Raw genomic sequence first — 27,404 nt, forward strand, 5'->3', positions numbered from 1 at the left:
CTCACGTATCCATTGCATTCCATCGGCTGCCTGTTCCACCTTTTGTCAACGCATACCTGCCCTACCTAGGTACTGTACGTATGGGATGCCACGGCTCGATATTTCTCGAGGCAACCGCACGCTCTCTCATTCTCGCACGTCAAAGTCGTGCTCTCTCTCACCTGAGCAACGCTCCTCCTTCTCGCCTTACGGGCATCCAGCCATTCGCTGCCGATATTATTCCCCGACCGGCCTTTTGAAATCCCACAGAAATCCCACAGCAATCCTGTAAACTGCCGTCTGAGTGAGACAGCATACGACTCTGGAAAAGAACAACAGCGGACTCGTAGAACGAGGCAGGCCAACAACAAAGCATGGTGGCCGAACCCGACCGCGCCGGCCGTGGGACGGCGCGCTCCCACGATGACGCGCCCCCGCCGCCGTACAGCGAGACCGACGTCTTCTCCAGCGCCGGGGCGCCCACCCCCATGTCACCCCAGTCGGCAAACGCCAGGCTGAACTCCCACGGCGACAACGTCTCGTCCGCCGGCCGCTCCGCCTCGTCCTCGGGCGAGCCCATCTACACCCCGCCGCTGACCCCCCAGAGCTCCCACCAGCAAACTTTTGGCGACGGCGGCATCCCCAATGGTGGTAGCCACATGGTCTCCCCCGCCGCCGCGGCCTACTTTGACTCCAGGCCGCCGCGGACGGAGGGCTTCGTCCGCGGATCCGGCACCCACATCCACCACACGATCCGGGTCAAGGTCGAGAGCGCCCCAGACGACTTTCCGTATCCCGAGGTGCTCGCCCGGCGTGACGTGACCGTGGACGACTGGCACACGTTCATCAACTACCTTTTGCCCAACTTCTCTGTGCAATCAAACTCGACCATCATCGACCGGAAGCTCCGGGCCGAGGGCCTCAAGGGTGACGAAGACGACGGCAGCAGTCTCGGCAACAACAATAACAATAGCAACAACAACAACGGCAACAACGACGACACCCGCTCGACAGCAGGTGGCAGGGTCCACATAGAGGCCCAGCTGGACACGATTCGGACGTCGGTCCCGGTAGAGACCCGAGACGCGGCAGCGCTCAGGGAACAGGTCGAGCGAACGGTGTGCGAGTGGAACGGGGGCTTTTTCGGCCCTCGAGACGTTACCATCTTTGTGCAGGTCGGCCCCGAAGACTGCAGGGTGCCCGGGGCCTGGGACGGTGCCTTTGACCAGACCACCGCCGACGCCACCGCCACTCCTGGGCAGGGCGAACACCCGGCGGGCGGGTGGCAGAACTACTCGGGCTACCCCCCTCAACACCCGCCGTTCCAGTTCGACGACCAGGCCGCCGCCCAGCAGCGCAGCGGTTTCCGCTTCGGCAGCCTTCACGTGGGCCAAAACGGCATCTCGTACGGGGACAATGTGGTTATAGACTCCAACCAGGTACGCATCGGCAGCTTCACGGCCGACACCAGCGGCATCAGGCTCAACGGGCGGTCGCTGTTCCCGGGGGTCCCGGGGATGGACAGACACTCCCCGTCTCCCCTCCACCCCGCAACCGTGCCCCCTATTCCCGGCCACCCCTATTTCCACCCACCCATGATGTACCACGGGCCGCCCCCTCCGCCCGGGCCGGGGATGGGCCCCTTCAGCCGCAGCATGCCCCACATCCCCGGCGCGTTCCAGGAGCCGGGCCCGTTCCATCCGCAACCGAACGCGTTCGACAGCGGAGCGGCTCCCGACCGCGGGCGTGAGCCCGCCAAAGGCCGCGGGTCGCACTCGCGCAGCTCGTCGGCCTCGAGTGAGAGCAGCGTGTCTAGCGCCTCGTCCGGCTCGACCGTGTCCTCGGACGACTCGCTCCCGGCGTACGACGAGCTCACCGACGCGCAGCTGCCCGCCACGCGGGACCTGCTGCTGCGGTGGCTGGCCCACCCGGAGGAGCCCATCACCAAGGAGAGCGCGCGGGCGCTCAAGCAGCAGATCAAGCAGGCCGACAGGGACCAGCGGCAACGACAACAGCAGCAACAACAGCAGCAGCAGCAGCAGCAGCAGTCGTCGCCGCCCCAGCCCCTGGCCAAGACGGACCGGGCCGCGCTCCGGCGGGAGATCAAGGACCTGATCAAGCAGTTCAAGGCCCTGAAGAAGGCGCAGCGGCAGCAGGCGCGCCAGGTGCGCCGCGAGCGCAAGCAGCAGCGCCGAGCCGAGAAGCGCGAGCTGAAGCAGCGCAAGCACGAGCTCCGCAAGTCCAAGCGGAAGCTGAAGAAGGAGCAGGACCGCCAGGCCGCCAAGGAGGCGAAGAGGGCGGGCCGCGACCGCGCTGGGGAGGGGTCCGCCTCAGCCGGAGCCGTTCCCGGGCATGGGTTCCCTTTCTTTTCCGGAGCGCAGCGAGCGCAACAGCAGCAGCAGCAGCAGCAGCAGCAGCAGCAGCAGCAACAAGAGCAACAACGGCAACAACAACAACAACAATGGCAACAACAACAACAACAACAACAACAACAACAACAACAACAACAACAACAACAACAGCAACAGCAGCAGCAACAGCAACAGCGGCACGCCGACCCTAGAGTTGGAGATCTACCACACGTCCCTGGATCCTTCCCATTCGATGGATCGTCCGGAGGGCGCGGCTGCGGGCCCGGCCAGCGGGGCGGGGGAACGTTTGGCGGCTGGGGAGGGCCCGACAGGTGCGGCGGCGGGCCGGGCCGTTGGGGTGGTTTCGGGGGCTTCCGAGGCTTCGGTCGCCCCGGAGGGCCGCACACCCACCACGGGTTCGGCGGACCCGGCCCCGGGGGCTTTGGCCACCCCGGGCAGCAGCACGAGTTTGGCGGTCGGGGGGGCTTCGGCAGGGGCTTTCCCTTCGGCTGCCGCGGAGGAGGCCGTGTTGGTGGCGGTGGCGACGGGGACCAGCGGACCCCCGGCTCCTGGCCCGCCGAGGGCGACCCCCACGCCGCCTCGCGCGCAAAGCACCGCGAGGCGGACCAGCTCGAGGCGCAGATCACGCAGCTCGTGGCCAGGATGAGCGAGCTCGGGCCCGAGACGAAGGACCCGTCCGCGTCCCGCCCCGGCACCGCCCGAGCCGACAAACCGGGCTCGGCCGGCGGCGAGGGCTCGGGGGAGAAGAAGGGGCTACAGGACGGACAGACGAAGAGGCACCATGAAGACGCCATGACGCTCCAGCACGAGATTGCAATGTTGGAAGACCTAGTCGCCCAGATCAGGCTCGAGGCGGACGGCGACTTTGCGAGGGAGCTCGCGCAGGAGGATCAGAGGAATTTCAACGGGGCTTGAATACTTTGTCAGGTGGTGGATATCAGGGCGGCGGCGGTTTAAGTTTAATGGCTACAGTACCTACCTAGGTGCCAGGTAGTTGGTGACAAGGACGTCACTTGGTTTTGGTTAGCGTTCTTTGATACCTTGGGATAGACAGACCCAGCACTCGCTCCAGTTTGGAACAATGTCACGCATGATTTTTAACGACCTAATTTTTGTCTACGTCAGATTACCTGATATATGATTCCCGCATACCCATGACCCTCGGTTGGATTCCCAGAGAGATGCAACAGAAAAAGAAGAAAAGTCATAATATTCGAATATCCCGCACCCCTTTTTTTTTTTTTTCTCTTCTCTCATTTGCTTTCCACCCTCTCCACCAGCTCCCCGACGCCCAGGGCCCTGCCGACCTTGACCTTCCTCATCTGGGCGCCGCCGTCGCCGGCCTTGCCCACGTCGCCGACGGGCTCGCCCTCGTCCGGGGCCTCGGCGCCGTCGGCACCGGCGGCGGTGGCCTCCTTCTCCAGGCGGGCCTCCTCGCGCAGCTGCTCGCGGATGAGGCCGAGGTCGAGCTTCATGCAGTAGGCGTCCTCGCCGTCGGCGTAGTACTTGCTCTCCGTCTTCTCGTTCTGGAACCCGAGCGTGGTCTGGTACAGGTGGATGGCGGCCTGGTTGGAGACGCGGACGTGCAGGGAGACGTAGTGGGCGCCAAAGGTCTCGACCATGGCGAGTTCTGTGGGGGTTTTTTTTTGTCGTTTCTTGTTAGCGTGGGTGTAATCCTTTTTATCGCCTTGGAAAGGGCAAATAAACAACAACTCACGGCTCTGCCTCATCAGCTTCTCGGCGATGCCCAGCCTCCGGTGGGTGCGCATGACGCTCAGGCTGGTGATGTGGCCGTGCTGGATGCCGTCGGCCGGGTCCTCCTCCATCTTTGCGAGCACGTAGCCGACGATCTTGGGGTAGTCGTAGGGCGTCTTCTTGGGGCGCGACACGTCTACGGCCACGTACGAGAGCTGCGGCCACGAGAGGGCATGGTACAGGTAGTACTTGAGGAAGTAGTTCTCGGGCAGGTTCTCGAGGTTGGCGTGCTGTATCAGCGGGATGTCGGACGGCTGGAGCACGCGGATGTCCATTTTTTTGTGCTTGGTGTGTGTGTCGCTATAGTATCTAGGTCGGTAGGGTAGGTAGGTGCCTAGAGACAGGTAGTGTGGTATCGAAGCTGTCGTGGTTGCTTGTGCGCCGACGTCGTCTGAGGGATTCAGATCTCGATTGGCTCTGGGCTCTGGGCGGATGGTCGGACGTGAGGGTTGGGCTCGTCGCGTCGCGTCAACTGTAGTCGGATCGGAACTCTGGTGTCAGACAAGGCCGAGTGTCGCGCCGTTTGCTGCAGGCGTCTGTCCGAGGTCGAGTGTTCAGGCCGTCAACCGACAGTCGAATCTAGACCCCCCACACTCTGCGCCTGCTGCAGCTTGGGCGGATATCGGACTGCTTTCTGCCGAGAGCTGGCGGTCGATAGCGGGGCGGACCCCCACCCGTGGCCAACGCCGCGGGGCACAGAAGCTCTCAATTCACCGGGGACCAGCAGCGGGGCAGCCCAAGGTTGATCGACTTTGAAGCTGATTTTCCGCTTTGGATGCGCTTCCCGTCGTCCCGTCGCTCCATGCGATGCAACAGCCGCCCTGTCTCCAGTGTCGAGGGGGGGTGGGAATCTTAACTTTGGATGCAAGAGGTTGGGATATAAATAATGCGTGTTTCCTTTCCTTTTTTCTTTTTCTCGTCTCGTCTTGTGTGAAATCCTTCCTGTTCTTTTCTTCTCTGTAGACTATTTTCCCATTTACATGGCCGACGGAAATCGCAAAGACATCTACACCACGCGCAGCACTACCCCTACTCTAGTCTAATACACGAAATACGAAAGAACCAACAAGGGCATCATGGTTGGCCTTTTGGCAGGAAAGCTTGCGGTGGTGACGGGATCCTCTCGTGGTACGGCAAACCGAACCAGACAGGCTCCGGAGAAGGGGGCAAGCAGATTACTACCTTGCTGATACCAGCCCATAAAAAACATACACACAGGCATCGGAGCCGCCATCGCCAAGAACCTCGCCGCCAAGGGCAGCAACCTGGTGCTCAACTACACGAACCCCTCGTCCGAGCCCCTGGCCAAGGAGCTCGCCGACTCGCTCGCCAGCAAGCACGGCGTCAAGACGTACGTGGTGCAGGCCGACCTGGGCACGCCGACGGGGCCGGCCGAGTTCGTGCAGCGCATCAAGGACCAGATCGCCGGCGGCAGCAGCAGCAGCGGGCCGCTCCAGATCGACATCCTCGTCAACAACGCGGGCGTGGCGCTCAACGACAAGATCACGGACCTGACGGTCGAGCAGTTCGACAAGACGTACCGCGTCAACGTCCTGGGCCCCCTGCTCCTCATGCAGGCCGTGGAGCCTCACCTGCCGCGCGACCGGACGGGCAGGGTGGTCAACCTGTCGTCCGTCTCGAGCACGTGCGGCTTCGTGGGCCAGAGCGTCTACGGCGGCACAAAGGCGGCGCTCGAGGCCATGACGCGCACGTGGGCGCGCGAGCTGTCGGAGCGCTGCACCGTCAACGCCGTCAACCCGGGCCCCGTCATGGGGCCCATGTACTCCTCCAACACGGAGGAGTTCAAGGCCGGCATCAAGGGCTGGATCGAGCACACGCCCCTGGCCCGCCCCCGCCCGGGCATCGACAGCCAGGAGCTGGTCGACGACGCCCCCAGCAGCGGCGGCAGGCCCGCCTACACGGACGAGGTCGCGGGCATCGTCGGCATGCTGTGCACCGAGGACGCCGCTTGGTGCACGGGGCAGGTCGTGTGCGCCAACGGGGGCATGATCATGCTCCACTGAGGGATGGATTGCGCCGACTTCGGAGAGGGCTTTGTCTGTTGCCCCACCGTCTTGCTTGTATATATACATACTTATAGCTGAGGAGAACCGGGAAGGAGCCGTGTTTGGACTGAGCTCGAGTGCATTGCTCGTAGAGGGATAAGTTGGTTGATGTCTGCTTCCAATGTATATCTGCAGTTGATGTAAACAGCTTCATGGCCAATGTGGAACAACCAAGGTGCACACTGATGAAATTGCATGGCTGAAATACTCGGACCATATCACGTGGCTCCGTGGCAATCCACGCCAAATCCTGCCCCTCTCACTCAATTCTTGTCAACAAACTGTGTGCAAGGTGAAAGCGTCAAGGCAAGTGGCAGCGCCGTCGCCATAAGAAAAAAGGACTCGGTGATGGAAGGATTCGGAAGCTAATAGCAACAATAGAAGAACCAGTCGCTGCCCTCACAATCCCCCCCTCCTTGCACCATGGCGTTGGACCCGTTCGATCATATCCTGAACCTGGAAGATCAGTTCTATCAGGAAGGCTACCAACAAGGGACTGCAGACGGCGGAAAGGCCGGCAAGATTGAAGGTCGGGCACTCGGTCTAGAAAAAGGATATGAGAAATTCCTCGAAGCCGGGAGACTATATGGCAGATCTCTGGTCTGGGGCGCCCGTCTTTCGCAGCAAGCAGAGAAACCAGAGGGACGGGCGGATACTGTGCCCGAGCGGCAGGAGCTCCCGCCGCTCCCAGCGAACCCCAGGCTGAGAAAGAACACCGCGACACTCCACGCCCTGGTCGAGCCCGAGACCTTGTCGACCGAGAACACCGACGAGGCAGTCAACGACTTTGACGACAGGGTGAAGCGGGCGCGAGGGAAAGCCAGAATCATCGAGAAGACGGCGGGTGAGCAAACTCCCAAGCGCGCAATACCAGCTGGCCAGGAGGCCGCGGGCGTAACCTCTGCTTCAACTATTTGAGAGAGAAATCAGCAAGAATCACCCAGACTCTCAGACGCGAGATACCATTGGCAGGCGGGAATTCATGACTATGTTCGTCAGCATGATATAGGCTCGGCCGGTATTGCTGCCCCGCGATAGCCAGGCCACGTTGAACTCGAGGGATGAACAAAAGGAGGCCCTTTTTGCAAATCAAGTCTATGATGGTCTCCGATCCGATATGTACACTGTTCCCCCAAGACCTCCCGCAGCTCACTTGAATGACCTGCATGGGTACCTAGACGTAGTGTTGCAGCTTGTCAGCACGAGACATGCAAGAGGGAGGGGCGCAGAAACGTCAAAAACTCACTCTGCCGAGTACGACGGCTCCGTCAGCCCGTACTTGTGCACGTCCCACTTGCCCGACGCGAGGCTCTCGCCGGCCGGGGTGGGCGGCAGGCCGTTGACCAGCACGTCGAGCGCGGCGCCCTTGCCGGCCCTCTCGATGAAGGCGGCCAGGCCCGCGGCGCCGGCGTCCCTGGCCGCCACGAGGGCCTTCTCGCCGGCCTCGCCGACCAGCTCGGCCTTGGGCGACGAGGCGCTGCCCACGCTCAGCAGGGCGACGGCGTCGGCCTGGCGCACCACCGAGAGCGCGGCGTAGCCGCGGCGCGAGTCGCGCTTCCAGTAGGGGTTGTCGGCGATGTCGCCGGCCGGCAGCGTCACGGGGTCGTCGTACTTTGCCGGGTCCAGGTCGCCCGGGGCCGGGTAGCGGAAGTGCGGGTTGAGCGGCACGCCGTTGGACCGGTTCGGGTCGATGGCAAGCGCCCGGCGGAGGCGCTCCCACATGCCCGTCGACTGGAGCGTTTGTTTCTATAGGCAGGTCGGGAGGGCGCTTTTGGTCAGCCATCAGGGAGGAGGGAGGAGGGAGGAGCGCAATTGAGCCGAAGGAGGAGGGCAGACTAACCGTGGTGATGCTCATGACGCCACCAGCGGCAGCCGCTGCCGCCTTGGACGCCATTGTAGTAGCTGTCGCGGGCTGGATGGTGTTGGCACAGTCTGGCTGGCGATGGGCGTTTGGTGATCACTGTTCGAGGCTTTGGGCCCGCTACTCGCCCACTACTACAGCACCATGGGGCAATCAGGACCGTTCCGCCGACAATCTCCCGAGCTTCCGCCACTGGCAAAGCCCCACTCACTGAACAGCTGAATCCGTTGCGCCACAAGCTTCCGCCACGGTGTCTATTGGGTTTTGGATAAATAACAAATTTGAAGCCCTTTGCAAGCCATTTGATCATGCATAGCCTGCACAGCCACGGCATACAAATGCACTTGACCTGGTTGACAGTTGTCGCGTTAGGTGAGGCACAGTTTTATCGCACTAGGTGCCTGAAAGGGGAACATCTCTTGGGGCTTATGAAAGCTAAAGAGGGTAAATAAATACAATATACCGCGCTTCGTGCCGAGTAGCAGCATGAGCTTACCCCAGTTCGTGATTGGTCCGAGCTCCCTCCTCATACGCATTCAATCCCCCTCGCACTCGATCCTCCCCCCTTCCTCGCCTCGCGTACGCGCGCGCCGCAACTCTTTTCCTTTCCTTCCACCCCCTTCTTCCACTTGCGCATGTCCCCAAGGCGTATTTTTCACTTGGGCGCGATCCATCGCAGCGCATATTTCACGCCATTTTCTGCATCTCGGCCGCGCCCCATCTTCTTCCCCATCCTTCTCTGCTATAGTGCTTCCCGTGTAAGCTACAACAACAGCAGCACCGCCGCCATGCCGCCCACGCTTCGCAAGCGCAAGGCTCCCGAGCCCGCCCCGGCGCCGGCGCCGCCGGCCAAAAGGGCCGCGCCAAAGGCGAAGGTCGCAAAGGTCGCCGCAAAGGCCAAGGCGGCCGTCAAGGAGACGGTGAAGCCGGCAAAGGCAGGAAAGGCTGCGCCGGCCGTCAACGGCTCGGCCAAGCCTGCTGTTGATGCTGCTGTTGCTGCTGCTGCTGCTGCTGTTGCGCCGGCTGCCCCTGCTGATACCCCGGCTGCCTCCAAGGGCGACACGGTGGCGCTCGAGGGCTTTGGCGGCGAGATCGAGACGCACGACGGCAAGAAGACCACGCTCAAGGCGCTGGTCGACGAGAGCGAGGCGGGCGTCGTGCTCTTCACCTATCCCAAAGCCTCCACCCCAGGATGTATGGCAAATCTCCTTGATTTTTTTTTTCTTCATCCCCCATCCATCGCCATGCGCTGCTGCGCAAGGCGTCTTGCGCGCCCGCGCGCGAGGGGAATGCGCCCTGTTCGGAAATTGTTTCGCCCGCTTTCAAACCTCCGCGCCATGGCGAGGCGAAATACCCACCTGGCATGGGTTGATAACCTTAACTTCCAAAAGGGGGAACCCTGGGCGTTTTTTTTCCCCTTTGCCTTCTGCCTTTATTAACATTGCGATACGACGTCAGGCACGAACCAGGCCTGCCTCTTCCGCGACTCGCACGAGCCGCTCACGGCGGGTGGCCTGGCCATTTACGGCCTGTCAGCCGACACGCCCAAGGAGAACACCAGGTTCAAGGAGAAGCAGAAGCTGCCCTACCCACTCCTCTGCGACCCCAAGGCGACCCTGCTAGCCGCCATTGGGCTCAAGAAGGGCCCCGCCAAGGCCGCCCGCGGCGTCTTCGTCGTCGACAAGGCCGGCAGGGTCCTCGCCGCCCAGACCGGCAGCCCCGCCGGCACCGTCGACGTCGTCAGAAAGCTCGTCGCCGAGGCCGCCGCCGAGCCTGAGGAGGCTGCTGCCGCCGAGGAGGCCGTGGCCGCGGCCAAGGAGAAGAATGAGGACGAAGCTGATGAGGCTGAGAAGAAGGACTGAGGCCAGCCAGTCATTCGTCGCATCGCCGACTTCTTCTGCATTTTGGCTACTCTCTTTTCTGCTACTGTGAACCTTCTCTTGTATGTAACATCTTGTACTAATGATGGATGGTTGGCTGCGTGTAGTGTGGGTTATCTCTGTTGATAGGGTCAGGGTAGCGTTTGGATTCTTTTTTTTGTTTGCCGTGCTTGGAAGTTGGCGTTTGCCACGCCACATATCGTTTATACGTGCCTTAGTTCCAACGTCGTATAGGACCGACTGCGATTTGCATATCCGTTTGTCACGAGTCTCTCAAACGACGACCCCTTCCCGTCCAGACAGAAAAGCGAGAGTGCCGCAATGCTCCAGGTGGGAAAAAACAAGTCTATTAGATCGTCTAAACAGCAGTTGTCCACTCTATAGTTCCTCGTGCGCAGGGCTCCCTGACGCCTGCGGCGGGTCCGGCCTGCCGCTATCGCGGTGCAGATCGACCCCGTTCTTGCCTCGCCACTTCTCCCAGACGGACCAAAACTCCTTCTCCATGCCCGTCTCCATCTGGTCCGGCAGCACGACCACGTATTGGACGAACAGGTTCCCAAACTCGACCTGGTGATAAACGCTGTCGATATCTTCGTGCCACTTGGGCATGCCCTCGTTGGCGATCTTCTCGACGTGGCCGGGCTGGACGACCTCGCCCCGCTTCCGACTGAGCCTGACGATATGGCCGTCCAGGTGCGTGATGTTGCGTGTCCAGTCGCCCATCCAGGCCTCGCGCAGCGAGATGACCTCCTTCCAGAACAGGTCGTCACCCTTGCGGCGGAAGAAGACGCCATCGACGCGGTCCGGGTTGTCTTGCTCCAGGTCTGGCGCCTTCTCAACCAGGGTGACCAGCAGATCACCCGCAACATAGTCAGGGCTCGCGTCAGCCTCGTTCTCGAAGACGACCTGCGAGTCCCTGGCAGCGCCGCGCTGCACAGTGAGCTGGACTGTCGTGGGCTTGCGCAGGACGCGGTTGCCACCGCAGGCCTTGCACACGTGCTTGATGGTCTTGCCGCGCCCGCCACAAGCGTCACAGTGCATCTGCACCTGCTGGAACATTCCGGGAGCGAGCTGGTGGCGCTTGATGACGACGCCGTGGCCGCCGCAGGTCGAGCACGTATCAACAACGCCATCGGCGGAGCCCGACCCGGAGCACTCCTCGCAGATGTGCTGGCGCTCCCATTGGAACTCGGTGGTGCGGCCGTTGTAGAAGTCGCGCAGGGAGATGCCGATCTTGACCTCGACGTTGGGGCCCCGGCGCTGCCCGGGCTCAAAGTGGCCACCGCCGCCAAAGAAGCGGGAGAAGAGGTCGAAGGGGTCGTGGTGGTGGCCGCCGCCGTGCTGCTTGTGCTGCTTCAGTCCTTCATGGCCGTGTCGGTCGTAGATCTGTCGTGTCTCCTTGTCGATGAGCGCATCGTACGCCTCCGATACCTCGACGAATTTGTCCTTGGCCGTGTTATCACCCCTTGGATCTGGTCAGCACCACACAAAGCCCAAACTACATCCCGCCCACCACCACCGCCGCTGCCACGACTAGGAGCACAAAGCTGGCCTGTGGGAAGTCGTCGCGAAAGGGAAGAGACCTACGGGTTCTTGTCAGGGTGGTATTTTTTGCTCAGCTGTCTATATGCCGACTTGATCTCCTTGTCGCTTGCTTTCCTGCTGATACCGAGGACCTGGGTGGGCGCAGGATTAGTACGAATCATTGGCTTCCAGGCATCTTCTCAATCTCACCTTGTAGTAGTCCTCAGCGCAGAAGGCCAGTTGTGCCAAGGAGAAGAGCAGCCATGCTGCCCTCGAGAGCAACATTTTGAGCCGCCGTGATCCGATGCGGCGGCGGAGGGGGGGGCGAGGAGATGTGTGGCGAGGGAAGAGGAGATGGTTCTATGGTGCCCCAGCCATGTGTGGCCTTGAAATAACCTTGGCGGCAGAAAATGAGACGAGGCCAGCCAGCAGATAAACCTTGGGCTTGGGCTGGGAAATCTTTCGGCGTATCTCGACTTATCTGGCCTGTCGGATTCGCGTTTTGAGTGAATGGCTGCAGCGCCCGCCAACTGAGAACGCCACTCTGAGAAATACTACGTGCCAGCGTGTTAAACTGGCAATTGCCGGATTCGGAACCACAGTGCCGGAGAAACGAGCTACCGATGTTGGGCTTGGGTTGCGGGGAATAACTGGGGGTTATATGTACCGCGAAAACGTCTGCACTGTGCTGGCTTCGTGCCCTCGCTGGGCTGAGAAAAGCTATCAAATTGGCCAACTAGAAACGGTGAATCGACTGAATAACATGCTGACGGGGCTTGTAAGTTCCTGGCTAATCACGCTGGTGTAGGTGGTGACACTCCCGCGACACCTGACGCGTGGTTGACGATCCCTTCACAAACCCACGACCTAACGAAGAAGAAAACAAAAGAAAAAGGCGATGCGACTAGTTGGAATGGGGGAATGAGTAACAGGAAATGGCAACATTAAAGTCGGTGATGCGGGAACGACCGCAAGACGCAATGCTCCTAATTTTCCGAAGCCATTCTCGTTCGCGTGCACTCAGTAGTCCGGACATGCGGCTAGTGGTCAATATAAATCGATTGCAATCCGCGGCCGAGATCGGGCTGGAATCGAGACACAAGCACGCTTCCATTCCATGATAACAGAAATTCATCGTCCACGCGCGTCAAGAGCTGAGGTGCCTGGTGCGCACTAGGCGTGGCTGCAAGCAGCCCGCCCCACCCGACATGCTAATCCCTGTCGCCCTAGCCGCAGGACCTGTAAGTGGTGACATCATCGGCGCGAGTGATGAAAGGCGAAGCTCCAGCCTCCATCCCGCGCCCTTTGATCGTGGTACCATCGTCATCGACCTGTAAGAGCTCCGCGTGCGCGAGGGGGAAAAGCGGGAGGAGCAGTCAGCCATTGGCCGCTAATTCTCGGCTTTGGAGCGCTCCCTTGGTCCAACCCAGGCACGCCAGTCCTGTTTCGTGCTCCCAGAGCTGCCGTCTTAGGCCGAGCTTTACCCTTCGTTCCTTCCTGCTCAGGATTCTTCCACATAAAGCGTACGGGCTGCCCGCTTGCCCAACTTCTTTCTTCCATCTCCAATCCTTGCAAACCACACTTCTTTCACGCACGCTTCACGATAAACCCACGCGAAAACCCGCCGTTGCACCAACACTTCACACCTTCAGCTCGACCACATCACTGTCGCCATGTCTCTTCACTGTACGTTAGCTCTCCTGCCGTTTTCTGAGCGCATCGTGGAGCCCCCTTGGACTGTCACCTCGCAAATGGTGGATGGGGCCTGTTCGATCTATCTCAGCACCATCCTCGCACCGTCCTGGGGATAAAAATGTCTTTTGGCTTTATGCTGCCAAATCAGAGTGCTAGCGCAACGCGTGCGGATATTGAAACAAACGCAGCAGAACTGACAACCAGGCACCATCACCAGACCTTCCCCCCGTCAAGCCCTCGGCCATCGCCATCGGCACAGCTTTCAACCAGGCTGCCGAGCTTGCAGGTGAGCACCACAGATATCCTGATATCCTCCCGCTCCTCCTTGAGCACCCGCATGGGGCCAAGGAAGTCATATTGCCCGCAGGACAGTCCATTAACTAGCCCCGTGATCCAAGTCCTCACCCCTCTGTTCGGCGCGACATACAACCGCGCCAAGGCGGCCAACACCAAGGAGGAGTTCCTGCGCTCCAAGGAGGCATCATCGGCCGCCGTGGCCTGGGGAACCTCGCTCATCGGCTCGGCCCTGCAGAGCTACGGTGTCGGCGCCCTGATCAATGCTACAGGCACTCTCAGCTACAAGGGCTCCGCGTATCTGGGCGGTCTGATCTTCGCTGCCACTGCCGCTCCTGGCGTAAGTGTTTTGTGTTCACATTCCTCTGCCGCCGTCCACGATAGCCAGACACGCATAGAAAACTGAGTGATACTGACATTGGTCTTGTAGTACATCACCCAGCTGCTCCTGGAGAAGCGCCCTCTCGAGACTGTCGGCGTCAGCGTCTTGGCCAAGGTTTTCGAGACTGTTGGTCTGGCTATGACACTCACCTGGTGGGGAACTCGCACCAACCCTTTCGAGTAAACCAGCTGTAGAAAAGGGAAGATTGGTCAAGTCGGCGCCGATGATGGATAGTATGGATCCTATACCCGAATGAAAGGGTGGGCGATGCATGGCCTCGATAGAAGGGGCTTAGTCACGGGAACATTTTCCTTTCTGGTCTTGTAAATCATCGATATCTCTCAAATGACAACAATCAGCTGGAGCTCAATGAAATCACAACTACTGCCACATAGCGAGCACATGGGCTTGCAAAGTCCCCAAAGGTCCAGCTTGTCAAAGGTGCTGCTGGGTACCTCGGTAGGTGCCTGTCAGCTCTGCCCTGGCTGTCACTGTTAGGAGTGAGGGCCAATATCCAAGCTGAGCACATTAACCCCGAGGCAGAGTCCGAAGCAACATCAGAAATGCGGGCAAATATGGAGGAAAAAGGGAGAAAAGCAACATCCCAGGTTGAAAATCCCACCGAAACGCCGGAAAAAATACACGAGATCGCCTGTATCCCACAAGGAAAGTTTTTGGTATCCCCTCTCGCACACATATTACCCAACGGTAGATACGTCCCAGACAGCCACCCCCTAATTCACCAACGAAAGACACGGTTCATATCCGGCCCCTGAGCTGCTTGGCAAACTCCTTCTGGATCGTGGAGACCAGGTCCTGGTAGGCCTTGGGGTAGTCGTCCTCCCCATCGTCCTCGACGACGGCCTCGGCCTTCTTGCCCTTGACTCCGTCCCGCTTCCTACCCTGGGCGACTAGCATGACGACCGACGTGGGCCTCTTGGTCTTCGCGGCGGCGCCCAGCTCGGCGCGCGAGGGGACAAAGATGTAGGGGACATTGCGCTCCTCGCAGTAGATGGGCAGGTGCATGATGACCTCAGCCGGGGAGATGTCGCCGGCGATGACGACGACGCCGGGGACTTCGGTCGTGCTGGCCGTCTTGCTGGGAGCCTTGCGCAGGGCCTTGTTGACCTCCTTGACACCGCGCAGGAGGGCGGACTTCTTGGTGGCTGTGTAGCGAGGGAGTCGGAAAGTTAGTTGCGAGGCGAGAAGGTAGGCGACTGGCCAGGGGTCTGAGCTGTTCGAATGCACAGCCCCCCGTCCAAGAGAAGAAAAAACGTACCCTTCTTAACCGTCTTCAGCACCTTCTTCTGGACCTTGTCATCGGCCAGAGGGAGAGCAAACGACACCAGAGCGCCCTTGGGAACCTCGCCCTTTGCGATCAGGGCCTTGATCTCGTCCGCCTCGTTGTCAGAGACCATGGCGTCCGGGTCGGCGACGGGCACGACGATCTTGGAGTCCTTGGCCGGCGCGGGGGCCTGCAGGTGCTCGTCGAGCGCCTTCTCGAGGCGGTCCTGCTTGCTCTTCTTGTCCTTCTTGTCCTTCTTGCTCGAGTCCTTCTTGTGCACGCCGTCCTTTTCGCTGCGCTTCTTCTCCTTCTTCTCCTTCTTCAGCCGCGCCGCCTCGTCGCCGGCGACGTCCTTCTTGCTGTGCTTCTCTGACGAGCCCATCTTGACGGCGGAGGAGGCCAATTGGCGCGCCAATTAAGATTGAATGAGCCGAAGTCGCGTCCTGTAACGGTAGTATCGCGTCGTGATCTCGCTGCCCCAAAATATCGCGCAATTTAAGTGTGTCTTTTCGTTCGCTAGGCCTCCCCAACACTGTCGTGATCGCTGAACGCAAGGCGGTCGACTTTTTTTTTATTCGGTAAAATTTTGTTCCAATGCTCCTACAGTTCCGCCCACAGTTGCGCCCCACAAATCCACGGACGGGTCTGCCGCCAGGTCCGCACGGTGCGCTGAATTGAATACTACACTGTCCGATGCGAGTGCCGCCACGGCTGTGATCGATCTGGTGGTGGCGGCATAACAGAATCGGCCTTTCTTTCCCGCATTGTATTGGTATTCTCAGGCTTTTCCCTAGGAGACAATACCATCCGTCTACCTGTAGGCTCTTCACAGCGCTTACCCGTCTCTTCAACCTTGATGGGCCAAGGACAAAGGCCCAGTCACACATGCATATCGAACCTTGAATTAGGCAGTGCAGTGCCGAGAGAGGCGATATCCAGAAAGGGCGGAAACGGCCGTGCTGATTCTAGAGCGACGACGAATGCTATCGCGGCCCGATGTTCAACCCCCAGAGATAGGCAGGGACCAGTCAGAAATGCGTTGAAGTCGCACATCATTGATCTGTTGGCCTTGCTTGACTCATTGTGACTGCTTGAAGCTATTCCTGCGGCCAAGGTGAAGGGGCCTGAGTCGACTGCATGCATGCTCCGAAATGCTGCAGTTTCGTCCAATCGCGCCTGCACGACACCAGGCGTGTTTGCACACCGAATGTGCAGTGGACGAAGCGCCGTGGCTGCCTGCCAGAAGCGGGGAGAGACACAGCTTGAGCTTGACCGGGCTGCACACCTGGCAATTGATTCATGCCGGTCGGATTCTGTCTGATGTGGACAAGCGCGTGCGCAGTGCTGGCTGGTGATAACGCCAAGTTGAGCCACTGGCTCGCTAGCTGCAGTCGCCTGTCCACTGGTTGTGGATCCTTCGCCTCGTCCCCAGCCGCGGGTGTTTTGATAGCGGCCAGACCCCCAGCCGATAAAGGGCTGGTCGGGTGGGCAAAGCGGCGGTCCGGTGCTACAGGGGGGTGGCAGGCGGGGGCCGGGGTCAACTGATAGCTTAGCATCAGCAACCCCCAGCAGTTGCTCGCAGTCAGTGGAGTCAGGGACTGACGTTGGGCGTCACGAGTACAGCCAAGGTGGGCTGCGCGGCGTGCTGGTAGTGGTTCAACCGCCTGGGGGCAGCCTTTTTGGCTCGCCAGAGGAGTGCCAGGACCCTGGCCGTGTCGCCGTGTGCTCCGACTAGGCTGTCTTGTGGAATAAAGCGTGCCTGACCGACCACCCGCCCTTGTTCTGTTTGTTGTCTGATGAATGAATCCCAGCCAGCCCATTGCCCATCGCCCATCTCTTCTCTTCCACCCGCCTGTTCGCGAAGCAACCCGACATCCGCAGGCCGTGGCTGGTGCTTCTCGCTCTCTCCCCGCCACGCACAAGGAGAGCGCGGGCTGCTCGGCTGTTCGTCCACCAGGCGGAACCCAAACCAACAGTGCGTGAAACAGAGCGCGCTCTAAAACGTCATCGCCCGCGCGCATCTGCCCATATGCTTCGAACATGACTGGAGACCCCGCAGCCACAGCTGGGCGCCGTTTCCTGTCTCTGCCGCTCGCCGCCGATCCTTCTTCTTCATCGTCCGCCTGAAGATACCCCCCCGACGACCGCGTTCCACCCACGAACACGCCGCCCTGACCTGGGAATCCCTCCTCCTTCGCACCCGCGCTGCGGCGGCTCCCGGCGGCAGCTCGCCGTCCGCCCTCGCTCGGGATGGCGTCTCTCTTCCAGTCCTTCCGCGGCTCGGCCATGCCCAAACGCCTGCTCCGCTATGCCCTGTCGCGCCTAGAGCTGCTGGACTCGGACGCGCTCGATATGGACAACCTGGACCTGGCGCTGGGCAGAAACACGGTGCTCGAGTTCCGCGATGTCGGCATCAAGCTCCAGGTTTGAAGCCCTCCACGCCGTTTGACAGCATCCGCTTTCGGTTGCTCCGTAGGCAACTAGCTAATCCGGGCCGAGCAAACACCGATAGAAACTAGAGCGCCTCCTTAACCTCCCGCCCGCCTTCACCCTTCAAAAGGCCAAAGTTATCCTCCTGCGCGTCACCATACCGATGGACTTCTACACAAGCCCCATTCTCGTCGAAGTCGATGGCGTCAACGTCAGGCTCAAGGTCGACCCCAAGGATGCTACAGAAGCACAGCTCAAGAAGCAAAAGACACGCCCATCCGGCAGCGAAGTTGTTCCCAACACAGTCGACCTCGCCCAGTCGTTCCTGGAGCAGCAGCCATCAGATGAGAAGGAGAGACTGGAGGCCGCCCTGGCTGCCGAGACACAGGATCTGGGCGCTTCGCTGTCGCTTAGTGAAGATGAGAGCGACGAGGAGAGCGGCTTCGGCACAGGCCAGGCTCTCTCGCTACCCGCCTTCCTGGCCGACTTCCTCCAGGGTATCGTCGACCGCACCCAAATACAGATCCGCGGCGTCACCTTCCAGCTAGATGTCGGTGTTCCGGCCGAGCCAAACGCCACCGCCCCTGACGTCGTGACCTTTGAGCTTGCGATGGGCCGTATCAACGTCGAAGGGGTAACAACAACCTTCCAGGCCGACGAGGATGAATCCCCCAAGATCGTCCCAAAGGAGGGGAAGAGGCATGTATCCCTCGAGAATATCACGGCGTTCCTAATATCTGAGGCCAACGTCTTCTCGACCTTCGAGAGGACCGTATCGGTGCCGCCGTCACTCGGCACAGAATCCTCTGCTGCGTCTGCCTTGAGGAGTCCTATGTCGGAGAGGTCTTATGCGTCCTCGCTTCAGAGGGGCGACGATCTTCTGACGGATTCGATACTCCTCGAGCAGAGCCAGTATTTACTTGACGACAGCGAGGATGCTCTCAATATTCCATATGAACTGGACAGCTCAACCGAGGATGTCGAAAACGAGATTGAGCCCCCGGCCTCGTCCTTGTCAACTCCAAGGGCATCCATGTACCTGGAGTCCGGGCCCCGTCCGCGTCCAACCTCGGCCAACATTTCCCATTCGGCCCTTGAGGGAAACCCACATCCTTGGGGCTCTCCGTCTAGGGGTGTGCAGTCGGAGCCGGCGCTCACCGCCCTGCCTCCAATCGTCCCATCCGCAGTCCAACAGGGGCCTTTTCCCGACCTCCAGGGCGGCGAGTCCGTTTACTCTAGCGCTGCGGGCAGTGTGCATTCGGTAGAGGCGTCACCTGCGGATGACCTCGCCGAGTCTCATCTCTTTAGTCACGAGGAGGCCGAATCCATGTACATGAGCGCTTTCTCTGCGACAGAGTCGGTGAGGTTGCGCTCCAGGATGCCGGGCGGTTGGGACTCTGCCGACGCAAGCCCCGAGTCGTCGCCGAGAGCAAAACGACCAGCAACCCCAAGCGCCGTCGAGCCACAAAGGCAGGAGCTTCCGCCTGAGAAAGAGGGGGTACTGCCATCATCCTTGGTGGCTGATGACGTGACTAGGCCATCGGTATTCGAAGCAACACCGACGCCTGCGCCTGCTCAGGACGGCTTGGATGGCACTACCGAAAGCGACGATCCCCCGCGTGAACTCTTGACAGAAGTCGCTCCTGACATTGGCACCTATGATGACCCGGAAACTCAAGGCCATAGTGCTCCGCAAGAGGAGTGCGCCACTCCTCGTGGTCCTGCTCGTTTAGCCAAGAGGATCCTGGCTCTCGACAACATTTCGGTCTACGTCCCATCAAAGCACAGCCACGTGCATGTCATCACGGCTGATGGGCGGTCAATAATCCCAACACTAGATGCTACGCACGCCGGATTGTCAAAGTCGACGTCTCCGCATTTGCCGGGTGCATTCTCGGTCATGTCAACCTCGCCGGCCAGCCCTCCTCCGGCCGGCATTTCGGAGCTTGACCCTGACTCTGACGAGCCGGAGAAAGCCACCGACAGGTCCCTCGAAGTGATCCTGTCGCCGCTGAATATCCAATTCGATGCCTCTATTGGCTTTCTTCTCGCTATGGTAGTGTCTAGATTGCTCTCCACAATCAGCAGCAAGGAGGTCGAACGGCCAAACGAGGGTGTTGGGTCGGCCGCAAAACCGGCACAAACGTCGGCGCCCCACGAGGACATTCGTATCACGCTGGAGGAAGTGTCTCTACTCTTCCTAGAGCGGCTGGCTGGCGTCGCAGAGACACCGGACAGGATATTCGGAGCTGGCCCGGCGGGCTTCGGCGCCGACGTCCTGCTGCAGACGCAGCTTCGTAATGTCCAGGCCTCCATCACCCCGAGCGAGACCGCAATCGATATTGAGAGCTTTACGTTTGGTTACGCCGGTGAAGACGCCAGTATCATATCTTTTGATCGAAGCTTGCAGATGATGGCTTCCGTCAAGGACGCGATGCCCACGCCCGGGTCCGAGGTGTCCATCAAGATCAGAAAGTCGACCTCTTCAACCCAGGTCGATATCAACACCTTGCCCTTGCACGTCCGACTGGATCTCCGACGACTGGACGAGACTTTTAGCTGGTTTGGCGGCTTGAGCAGCTTCCTTAGTATGGGATCATCCATGACTTCCAACCAGAACGTCCCGCCGCCAGCCAAAGTCCCTGTTCGATCCGCAGCTGCTCCTCGGGGCGTGCGATTCGAAGCCCCTATAAATCCAGACGACCGCTCGGCATCATCCGACAACAAGGTGAACATGCGGATCAATGCGATCCAGGTGGATCTGATCGGAAAGGATTGCAATGTTGTGCTGGAGACAAGTGCTCTGAAGCTCGTTAGCCGAGACGAAGGCATCGGCATGGCCATGACCAAGATTCAGCTTAGCGGCCCCTATTCAAAAAATAGCGGCTCGCATCCGCCAGTCAGCGTCACTGTGGTCGGCACCCGGGTTGAGTTTTCCATGGCGCCCAAGGATGCCGATCTCGAACGCCTGTTGGAACTGATCTCCCCCTCGAAACTGAAGTATGACGAGGATCAAGACGAGATCATGGTCGAGACTCTGCTTCGGCAACGGAAGAAGGGCTCTGTGCTCCGGATCTGGGTTGATAAAGTCAACTTGGACGCCTCGAATCTGCCACACCTGAGCTGTCTGCCGTCACTTGCTGAAGACCTCGCCCGTCTGGGGACGGTTGCCAAGTACCTGCCAGAGGATGATCGCCCGGGACTGCTGTCTCTCACCCTTGTGCGATCCCTGAACGTGTCGGTCGATGTCGGCGGGCGGTTCGGCGTCGTCGATGCCGTCATGAAGGACTTTGACATTGCACACATCACGGTGCCCTCACTCGTCGCCACGGCCGTGGGGTCTCTGACCGTCGACCGCAACCGTATTGAGAAGCTTGTCGGCTCGTCCCTGCTGCCGTCAGCCTCTCTGTCCAAGACGCCGGTCCTGATGATGCGCATGATTGGTGACGTTATAGAACCTACCATCACGGTCAAGCTGCATGGAATCAACCTAGAGTATAGGGTCCCGACCATAATCGACCTGCTAGAGCTGGACAAAGATGCCACCCCGGAGGACTTCGAGGCAGGTCTGGCGGCCTCGGTCGCACAGCTGGGCGAACAAGCTCATATGGCAATCGCTAGCCAAACCAGCACTACAGCCAGATCCACCCCTGGAGGCGGGCAGATCAAGAACAAGCCCCCGAAGGTCGACCTTGCCTTCATTGACTGCATCATCGGCCTGAACCCACTTGGACTGACTTCCAAGATGGGCGTTGTTCTTGCCGACAGTCGCCTCTTGGCCAACCTTGGCGATAAAGGAGACGTCGAAGTGGTCTGGAACCTGAAGAAGGCCTCTGTTGTTCTGATCGATGACATCTCCGTCTTCGAGGCGGAGGAGGACATACCGCCGACGAGACGTGCGCACCGGTCATCGGACGCTTCTGCGACGAGGCAGAAGCTGTGGGGGATGGAGTCGAGCCTTTGCTCCAAAGGCTTCGTCAGCGTTTGCCAGATCCACTCGGCGTCGGTAACGGTGCGTGTGGCAGACGACGGATCTGGCGACAAGGCCATCGAGGCCGAGATCAGGGACAATCTCCTTGTGCTCGAGACATGCGCCGACTCGACACAGACGCTGATTGCGCTTGCGAACGCGCTCAAGCCCCCGACGCCACCGAGCAAGGAGGTCAAGTTCAAGACGCGGATCATCCCGGTGGAGGACCTCCTGGCCTCCATCTCGCCAGATGCCTTCGGCAAAGCAGAAGGTGACTACAACTTTGACGATGATTTTGGCGAGGCGCGAGGTTTGCCCGGCGATGACGATATCTCTGATGGTGGTTCAGAGATGATAAGCGCAATGGAAGCGGAGTACTACCCTCGTCCTGAAGAAGGGCCCAGCGAGAAACTGTTTGACGCGTCATCGTCCATGACATCAGATCGCACGACGACGCAGGAAACGCACGACGACGGAGTACTGCTGGACTTGGAACAGCCGGCTTCTGGAGATCTCGGCATCGATGACAACTTCTTCGGCACAACCTCTGCGGCCAAAGGCGCCGGGCGGCAGTGGGACTCTGCAAGAAATAAGAAAGATGACTCGGACGTCAAGAAGGCCGCCAAGAGCCTGCTGAAGGTGAAGGTGCGGGACGTGCACGCCATCTGGAACCTATTTGACGGCTACGACTGGCAGCGCACGCGCGATGCTATCAGCAAAACCGTGCAAGAGGTCGAGGCCAGGGCGTACGAGCGGCGGGCGCGGCTTGACAGGCGGTCGGCCTACGATCAGGATTTCGAGGAAGAAGAGACTGTCATCGGCGACTTCCTCTTCAACTCGATCTACATCGGCATCCCCGCTCATCAGGACCCGCGCGAGCTGTCCAACGGGATTGCCCAGGACCTTTACGGCGACCGGCAAACCGACACCGAGTCGGTAGCAACAACCCAGGTCACAGCGACGCCAAGTCGTCTCGGAGGTCCGTCGTCACGGCCCAAGTCCAGGAGGCTGAAACTCCACCGGAGCAGACACCACAAGATCACGTTTGAGCTGCGGGGCGTCAATGTCGACATGGCCACCTTTCCCCGCGGCTCGGGAGAGACGGAAAGCTCTGTGGACTTGAGTATCAAGGACCTCGACATTTTCGACCACGTGCCAGGGTCGACATGGAAGAAATTTGCCACATACGACCGTGATGCGGGCGAGCGCGAGATCAAGAGCAACATGGTGCAACTCGAGCTGCTAAACGTCAGGCCCGTGCCAGACCTAGCCGCCACTGAAATCGTGCTGAAGGTCAGCCTTCTTCCTCTCAGACTCCACGTCGACCAGGACGCGCTCGACTTCATCACGCGCTTCTTTGAGTTCAAGGACGACTCGATTCCCCTGCCCGGCTCGCCGAGCGACGTGCCCTTCATACAGCGGGCAGAGATCAGCGCAATACCTGTCAGGCTCGACTTCAAGCCGAAGCGCGTCGATTACGCCGGCCTCCGGTCTGGGCACACAACCGAGTTCATGAACTTTATGATTCTCGACGGCGCGAGCATGACGATGCGCCACACTATCCTCTACGGTGTCTCCGGGTTCGAGAGGCTGGGCCAGACGCTAAACGATATCTGGATGCCGGACATCAAGCGCAACCAGCTGCCCGGAGTCTTGGCGGGGCTTGCTCCGGTGCGGTCTCTCGTCAACGTCGGCAGCGGGTTCCGGCACCTTGTGGAGATCCCGGTGCGCGAATACAAGCAAGACGGGCGCATCATGCGGTCCCTTGGCAGGGGTGCTGCCCTCTTCGCCCGCACGACGGGCACCGAGATGGTCAAGCTGGGCGCCAAGGTGGCCGTTGGCACACAGTACGTCCTGCAAGGAGCCGAGGGCTTGCTGGTCAACAACCCCGAGCAGGGTGGCGGCGCCGGAGCGTCCTCATCTGCCGGCGTATCGTCAGGCTGGGACTCTGATGAGCCGTCGGACTCTGAGGAGCGGAAGCAGATTTCGCTGTATGCGGACCAGCCGACGGGGGTGATTCAGGGCTTGCGACACGCCTACTCGAGTCTGAGCCGCGACCTTAGCGTGGCTCGCGACGCCATCATTGCGGTCCCCGCCGAAGTGATGGAGAGCTCGAGTGCAAAGGGGGCAGCCAAGGCGGTCATCATGCGGGCACCGACAATCATCTTCAGGCCGGCTATCGGAGCCACCAAGGCCATTGGCCAAACGCTCATGGGCGCCACGAACAGTCTGGATCCGCAAAACCTCCGCCGCGTGGAAGATGTAAGTACCGTGCCCTCTTGTATCCTCCCGATGCATGATGTCGGCACCTCTAGGGCTGCCAGATAAAAGCCCTGGTGGCTCGATGGGGAATCCAAGTATCGTGAACTAACCGGAGTGCACAGAAATACAAATCCGGCCCTGGCCGCTAGCCCGCCGCCAGTGTCCCAACACCCGCTCAGGGATCAAAGAACTGGGCAGTCCTCCCATGATTGGTTTTCTATCAACAAGCCACGTTTTGGCTGTTTTGTTTGCACCACGAAGCTTATGCATTTCGCGTCTTACAGGCGCGCTTTGAATTTTGATATCCCAAATTTGTCTCGGTTTTGCTTGCCATGCTGCTGCTAAATCCCCACAGAACGCTGTGTTATATCTCTTCTCACGATTTTCTTTTCTGCCGGTTTCTTCATTTTTCAGTTTGGTTGGCTTTTCTTTCCCCTCGCTATTATTGCATTAGAATGGCGTCCCCTGGGCCAAGTCAGCCCGGTGTGATGGCAGCGCGGATAGAAATATCGCACGACGCATAGGACCACTCTCCTCGCCCGTCCACCACATCTTTGCATACCCTAAACTTGCGTTTTGGTCAGCTTCGTGGGCTTTTAGGGGGCCAGAATGTACGTATACACGACGACGAGAAGAGACGTGATAGGCCAGAGGCAGCAGGGAATGTAATGGGGGTTTGGCCCACGCCGGACACGGAAGTACTTGTTAGGGCAGAACAGCCAGCCGACGGCTGTCGCTCACTACCACAGACTACAGTTTTTGTATATAGACAGAATATATCGAGTTGGATGGCTGCAAAAGCAACACACAACTTCACATGGCCTGTGGGTTGTCGATAAATCCCAAGTATATGGGCTAGCTGGGGAAAGGATACATCAGGGTGCCTGTCGGTGGGTGGACGACATGTCTGGGCCTCCTACTTTTTGATCTTTTCCGAGACAAAGGGGAGGGTGTTTGAGCAGATGGACGAGCTGTTTGGAGACCAGCTGGTGCCCCACGCCCTCGCCGATCCGGTGGGCGCCGCCGCGGCGACTGGCGAGATTGATGAGCTTGCGGGGCGGGCTTCCAACATTGAGAAGGTCTGATTAGCGTATGTGCGCTGGCCTGGTTTCGGGGCCGTCGCAATATAATATGTAGTCATCGCTGCTGCGTTTATGGTGTCCGCCATTGCGTGCCCGTGATAACTGTTGCGATACCCTCCGCCCCCTGATGCTATAACTGTGGGAACAAGTGTAAACTTAAGTACCTCTTCGCTACACGATCTCGAAGCATCGTAGATCCGGTGATCCCGCAAAGCCCTCGCCCGCCATCATGCCATGAACGTACGACTCCCCGATGAACTCGTAGCAGCCGCTTCCGCCCGGGCTTTTAGAAGGGCATTCCCGCAGCACGTACGCCGTCTTGCCGCCGCGGAAGAGCACGACGCAGTCGCCGACCTTTGTGGACCTGGGGCCGAGCCCGACAAGCCCTCTCCGCTCGGTGATGATTAGCCGCCTCTGAAAGGAGGCGCGGATGACCGCTATGTTGTAGTTGTACGCCGCATTTTCCACCGCGGGGGTCAGCGTGGTGCCCGAGTGCCAGTACATGTACACCTGGCGGTACGCGGCGTAGGCCCCTGCTAGTATGGCGGACTTGTCGGTTGTCGCAACTTCGTTATCTGCTTCTCCCCCCCTCAGTGCACCATCGCCCGCTGACACCTCCCAGGTGTCGGCCACCAGCGTTCTGAGAAAAACAGTCCCCATATCCTCTCCCGTCGCCGCGTAGCGCTCGCCCATGTCCAGCACGAGCCGCTCCCACGTAAGCATGTCGGCCGCTCTCGTCTTCTCCTTTCTTTCGCGCGCCAAGCTTGCCACCCACTTGATTCTGCTCGACAGTGGCATCAAGCCGGGGCGGTTCGGGTTGATCACCGACGGGGAGCCCGCGCGCCGGACCCGGTCCAGCAGCACGCCCTCTAGCTGGAGTCGAGTCCCATCCCCAGAGAACCCGACGGCAGCACGGCCGGTCACCGGTAGTGGTGGAGATGCGTTGCACGCTAACGCGACAGCGGAGACCAGGTAGGGACGCTCGCGCATCATGGTCGACCAGTCGGGCACCCAGGACGGCAGGCCGTCGACACCTTTCCACATTGGGTCCCCCACCAGGCTTAGGACCTCAAGTGACTGTGACTGCTCGAGAAGGCTCCTGGCCAGCTCGCGGTACACCTCGGCCACGGGCTTGCTGTAGTCGGGGACCACGAAGTCGCCCCCGTCAGCGGCCAAACCGAGCATGGCGTAGACCTTGTCAACCGGCTGCGTGGCCAGCGAGTTGCGGAACTGCCTCAGGAGGAAGTTCAAGCTTAGCGGCGGCGGTGGCTGCGAAGCCGCTTCGGGATGACCCCACTCATCCGGGCGCATGCGGAACCTGACGCGGTCCATGGAATGCATGTTGATGGCGTCGATGCTGACGTGCCGCCCTATGTTGCGCACCTCGAAATACCGGACCGCCAGCGCCAGGTCGCGCCAGGCGATCTCGTCCGCGCCGCAGTACACGGTCGCGGACCAGGCCAGGCAAATCTCCTGCACGACCCATATTCGCGTGAACCACGGCCGCCAAAAGAGCACGTCCAGCGACTTCCAGTCGGGCGCCGTCCAGGCGGGGAGGCCCAGCGCCGCGAGCTCGCCGTCCGAGTCCAGCGGCCTGTCCCTGTCGCCGAGGGGGGTCGCCGCGGCCGCCGCGCAGAGGCGGCGCGCGAGCGCAAAGGCGACGGAGCTGTCGTTCGCACTCTCGCCAAGCCAGACGACGACCGAGGCCGCGGACCGGTAGATGTCGCCCATCAGCTGCACCTGGGCGCTGCGCTCGCCGACGTCACCCTGGTTGATGCAGACGGCGTCGACCCAGAGGACGAGGCGCCGGCCCTTGCCGCGGAGCCGGCGCAGGGCCTTGAAGAGGTTGCCCGTTATCTGCAGCAGGCCTTCTCCTCCTGCCTCGCCGCTGCAGGCCACATTGTGCGTCTCCGAGGCGTCCCCCCACGTGTACGACAGGGCTTCGTACTCCGGGAGCGGGCCGTCCAGGGAGTGTAGGGTAAGGGAAAAGGCGAGCGCGTCGTTATCGGACCTGGGCTCGAGGTGTAGCAGGCGGATGTGCCTGTTCTGGAGCGGGGCATAGCGGTACCATAAGGATGAACTGATGATGCTTGGAGTCAGCCCCGTGTGTTGTGTGACGGTATGGTCGGCCTGGCTTACTCTACATCGGCAGCGGCAGAGATATGTCGTTTCCTCGAGGACTCTTGGTACAGCCTTAGCTTGTAGTTACGGTCTGCAATCTGCATTCTAAATTTACTAAAGCCGGGAGCCTCGCGATGTTGCGGCTGTCAGTCGGGCTTTACAGTCAAGAGGTGAGAACTGGAGCATTTTATGCCGTCATACTGAGGAACTACTGCTCTGATTGCCGAATCACAGGCGGTCACGCAGAGCGCGCGAACGAATTTGAGATAGGAGATGTAGATGGACTCGATAATTTCCCCCATCCTGGCGAGCGCGATGTTCTCTCGTTAGAGGTTCTCTCGTTGGAGGGCGCCGTGGCGAAAGTTGTTCCTGGGTGGCCTCTCGCTTGTGGGCACAAAGCTGGCACGAGAAAATAGGCTGGAGTGCTTCAATGCTGACATGCGGAG

General features: G+C 60.1%; 10 protein-coding genes across 10 annotated transcripts; 5 read left to right on the plus strand and 5 right to left on the minus strand.

The window, feature by feature from the left end:
- Positions 1 to 353: 353 nt before the first annotated feature.
- GGTG_09920 (hypothetical protein) lies at positions 354 to 3,599 on the plus strand (the record flags this gene model as incomplete). The annotated part of the gene is made up of 1 exon (XM_009227780.1): positions 354 to 3,599. The coding sequence occupies one exon, from the start codon at positions 354 to 356 to the stop codon at positions 3,264 to 3,266; it is 2,913 nt and encodes a 970-aa protein (XP_009226044.1). The 3' UTR covers positions 3,267 to 3,599.
- Positions 3,408 to 4,724, minus strand: GGTG_09921 (N-terminal acetyltransferase A complex catalytic subunit ard1). Its single transcript, XM_009227781.1, has 2 exons — positions 4,069 to 4,724; positions 3,408 to 3,981 (listed from the first exon to the last, which is right to left on the minus strand). Exons 1-2 carry the CDS (start codon positions 4,379 to 4,381, stop codon positions 3,605 to 3,607), a joined length of 690 nt encoding a protein of 229 aa, XP_009226045.1. The 5' UTR covers positions 4,382 to 4,724; the 3' UTR covers positions 3,408 to 3,604.
- Positions 4,725 to 4,818: 94 nt separating this feature from the next.
- GGTG_09922 (3-oxoacyl-[acyl-carrier-protein] reductase) lies at positions 4,819 to 6,445 on the plus strand. The gene is made up of 2 exons (XM_009227782.1): positions 4,819 to 5,234; positions 5,325 to 6,445. The coding sequence occupies exons 1-2, from the start codon at positions 5,183 to 5,185 to the stop codon at positions 6,128 to 6,130; spliced, it is 858 nt and encodes a 285-aa protein (XP_009226046.1). The 5' UTR covers positions 4,819 to 5,182; the 3' UTR covers positions 6,131 to 6,445.
- On the minus strand, positions 6,429 to 8,416 carry GGTG_09923 (hypothetical protein). Its single transcript, XM_009227783.1, has 4 exons — positions 8,245 to 8,416; positions 8,013 to 8,167; positions 7,419 to 7,918; positions 6,429 to 7,346 (listed from the first exon to the last, which is right to left on the minus strand). Exons 2-4 carry the CDS (start codon positions 8,064 to 8,066, stop codon positions 7,322 to 7,324), a joined length of 579 nt encoding a protein of 192 aa, XP_009226047.1. The 5' UTR covers positions 8,067 to 8,167; positions 8,245 to 8,416; the 3' UTR covers positions 6,429 to 7,321.
- Positions 8,417 to 8,449: 33 nt separating this feature from the next.
- Positions 8,450 to 10,292, plus strand: GGTG_09924 (thioredoxin peroxidase). The gene is made up of 2 exons (XM_009227784.1): positions 8,450 to 9,227; positions 9,492 to 10,292. The coding sequence occupies exons 1-2, from the start codon at positions 8,669 to 8,671 to the stop codon at positions 9,893 to 9,895; spliced, it is 963 nt and encodes a 320-aa protein (XP_009226048.1). The 5' UTR covers positions 8,450 to 8,668; the 3' UTR covers positions 9,896 to 10,292.
- Positions 10,237 to 12,033, minus strand: GGTG_09925 (chaperone dnaJ 2). The gene is made up of 3 exons (XM_009227785.1): positions 11,648 to 12,033; positions 11,501 to 11,589; positions 10,237 to 11,378 (listed from the first exon to the last, which is right to left on the minus strand). The coding sequence occupies exons 1-3, from the start codon at positions 11,720 to 11,722 to the stop codon at positions 10,292 to 10,294; spliced, it is 1,251 nt and encodes a 416-aa protein (XP_009226049.1). The 5' UTR covers positions 11,723 to 12,033; the 3' UTR covers positions 10,237 to 10,291.
- Positions 12,034 to 13,110: 1,077 nt separating this feature from the next.
- On the plus strand, positions 13,111 to 13,991 carry GGTG_09926 (hypothetical protein; the record flags this gene model as incomplete). The annotated part of the gene is made up of 4 exons (XM_009227786.1): positions 13,111 to 13,123; positions 13,350 to 13,418; positions 13,531 to 13,766; positions 13,857 to 13,991. The coding sequence occupies 4 exons, from the start codon at positions 13,111 to 13,113 to the stop codon at positions 13,989 to 13,991; spliced, it is 453 nt and encodes a 150-aa protein (XP_009226050.1).
- A 146-nt stretch (positions 13,992 to 14,137) lies between these two features.
- Positions 14,138 to 15,669, minus strand: GGTG_09927 (H/ACA ribonucleoprotein complex subunit 2). The gene is made up of 2 exons (XM_009227787.1): positions 15,088 to 15,669; positions 14,138 to 14,974 (listed from the first exon to the last, which is right to left on the minus strand). The coding sequence occupies exons 1-2, from the start codon at positions 15,473 to 15,475 to the stop codon at positions 14,568 to 14,570; spliced, it is 795 nt and encodes a 264-aa protein (XP_009226051.1). The 5' UTR covers positions 15,476 to 15,669; the 3' UTR covers positions 14,138 to 14,567.
- A 1,124-nt stretch (positions 15,670 to 16,793) lies between these two features.
- On the plus strand, positions 16,794 to 24,613 carry GGTG_09928 (autophagy-like protein 2). Its single transcript, XM_009227788.1, has 3 exons — positions 16,794 to 17,517; positions 17,606 to 23,755; positions 23,878 to 24,613. Exons 1-3 carry the CDS (start codon positions 17,344 to 17,346, stop codon positions 23,902 to 23,904), a joined length of 6,351 nt encoding a protein of 2,116 aa, XP_009226052.1. The 5' UTR covers positions 16,794 to 17,343; the 3' UTR covers positions 23,905 to 24,613.
- A 244-nt stretch (positions 24,614 to 24,857) lies between these two features.
- GGTG_09929 (hypothetical protein) lies at positions 24,858 to 27,062 on the minus strand (the record flags this gene model as incomplete). The annotated part of the gene is made up of 2 exons (XM_009227789.1): positions 24,858 to 26,917; positions 26,977 to 27,062. 2 exons carry the CDS (start codon positions 27,060 to 27,062, stop codon positions 25,009 to 25,011), a joined length of 1,995 nt encoding a protein of 664 aa, XP_009226053.1. The 3' UTR covers positions 24,858 to 25,008.
- Between the last annotated feature and the right edge of the window lie 342 nt (positions 27,063 to 27,404).

This window comes from Gaeumannomyces tritici (assembly GCF_000145635.1).
Source record: "Gaeumannomyces tritici R3-111a-1 unplaced genomic scaffold supercont2.5, whole genome shotgun sequence".
In the NCBI taxonomy this organism is placed as follows: domain Eukaryota; kingdom Fungi; phylum Ascomycota; class Sordariomycetes; order Magnaporthales; family Magnaporthaceae; genus Gaeumannomyces; species Gaeumannomyces tritici.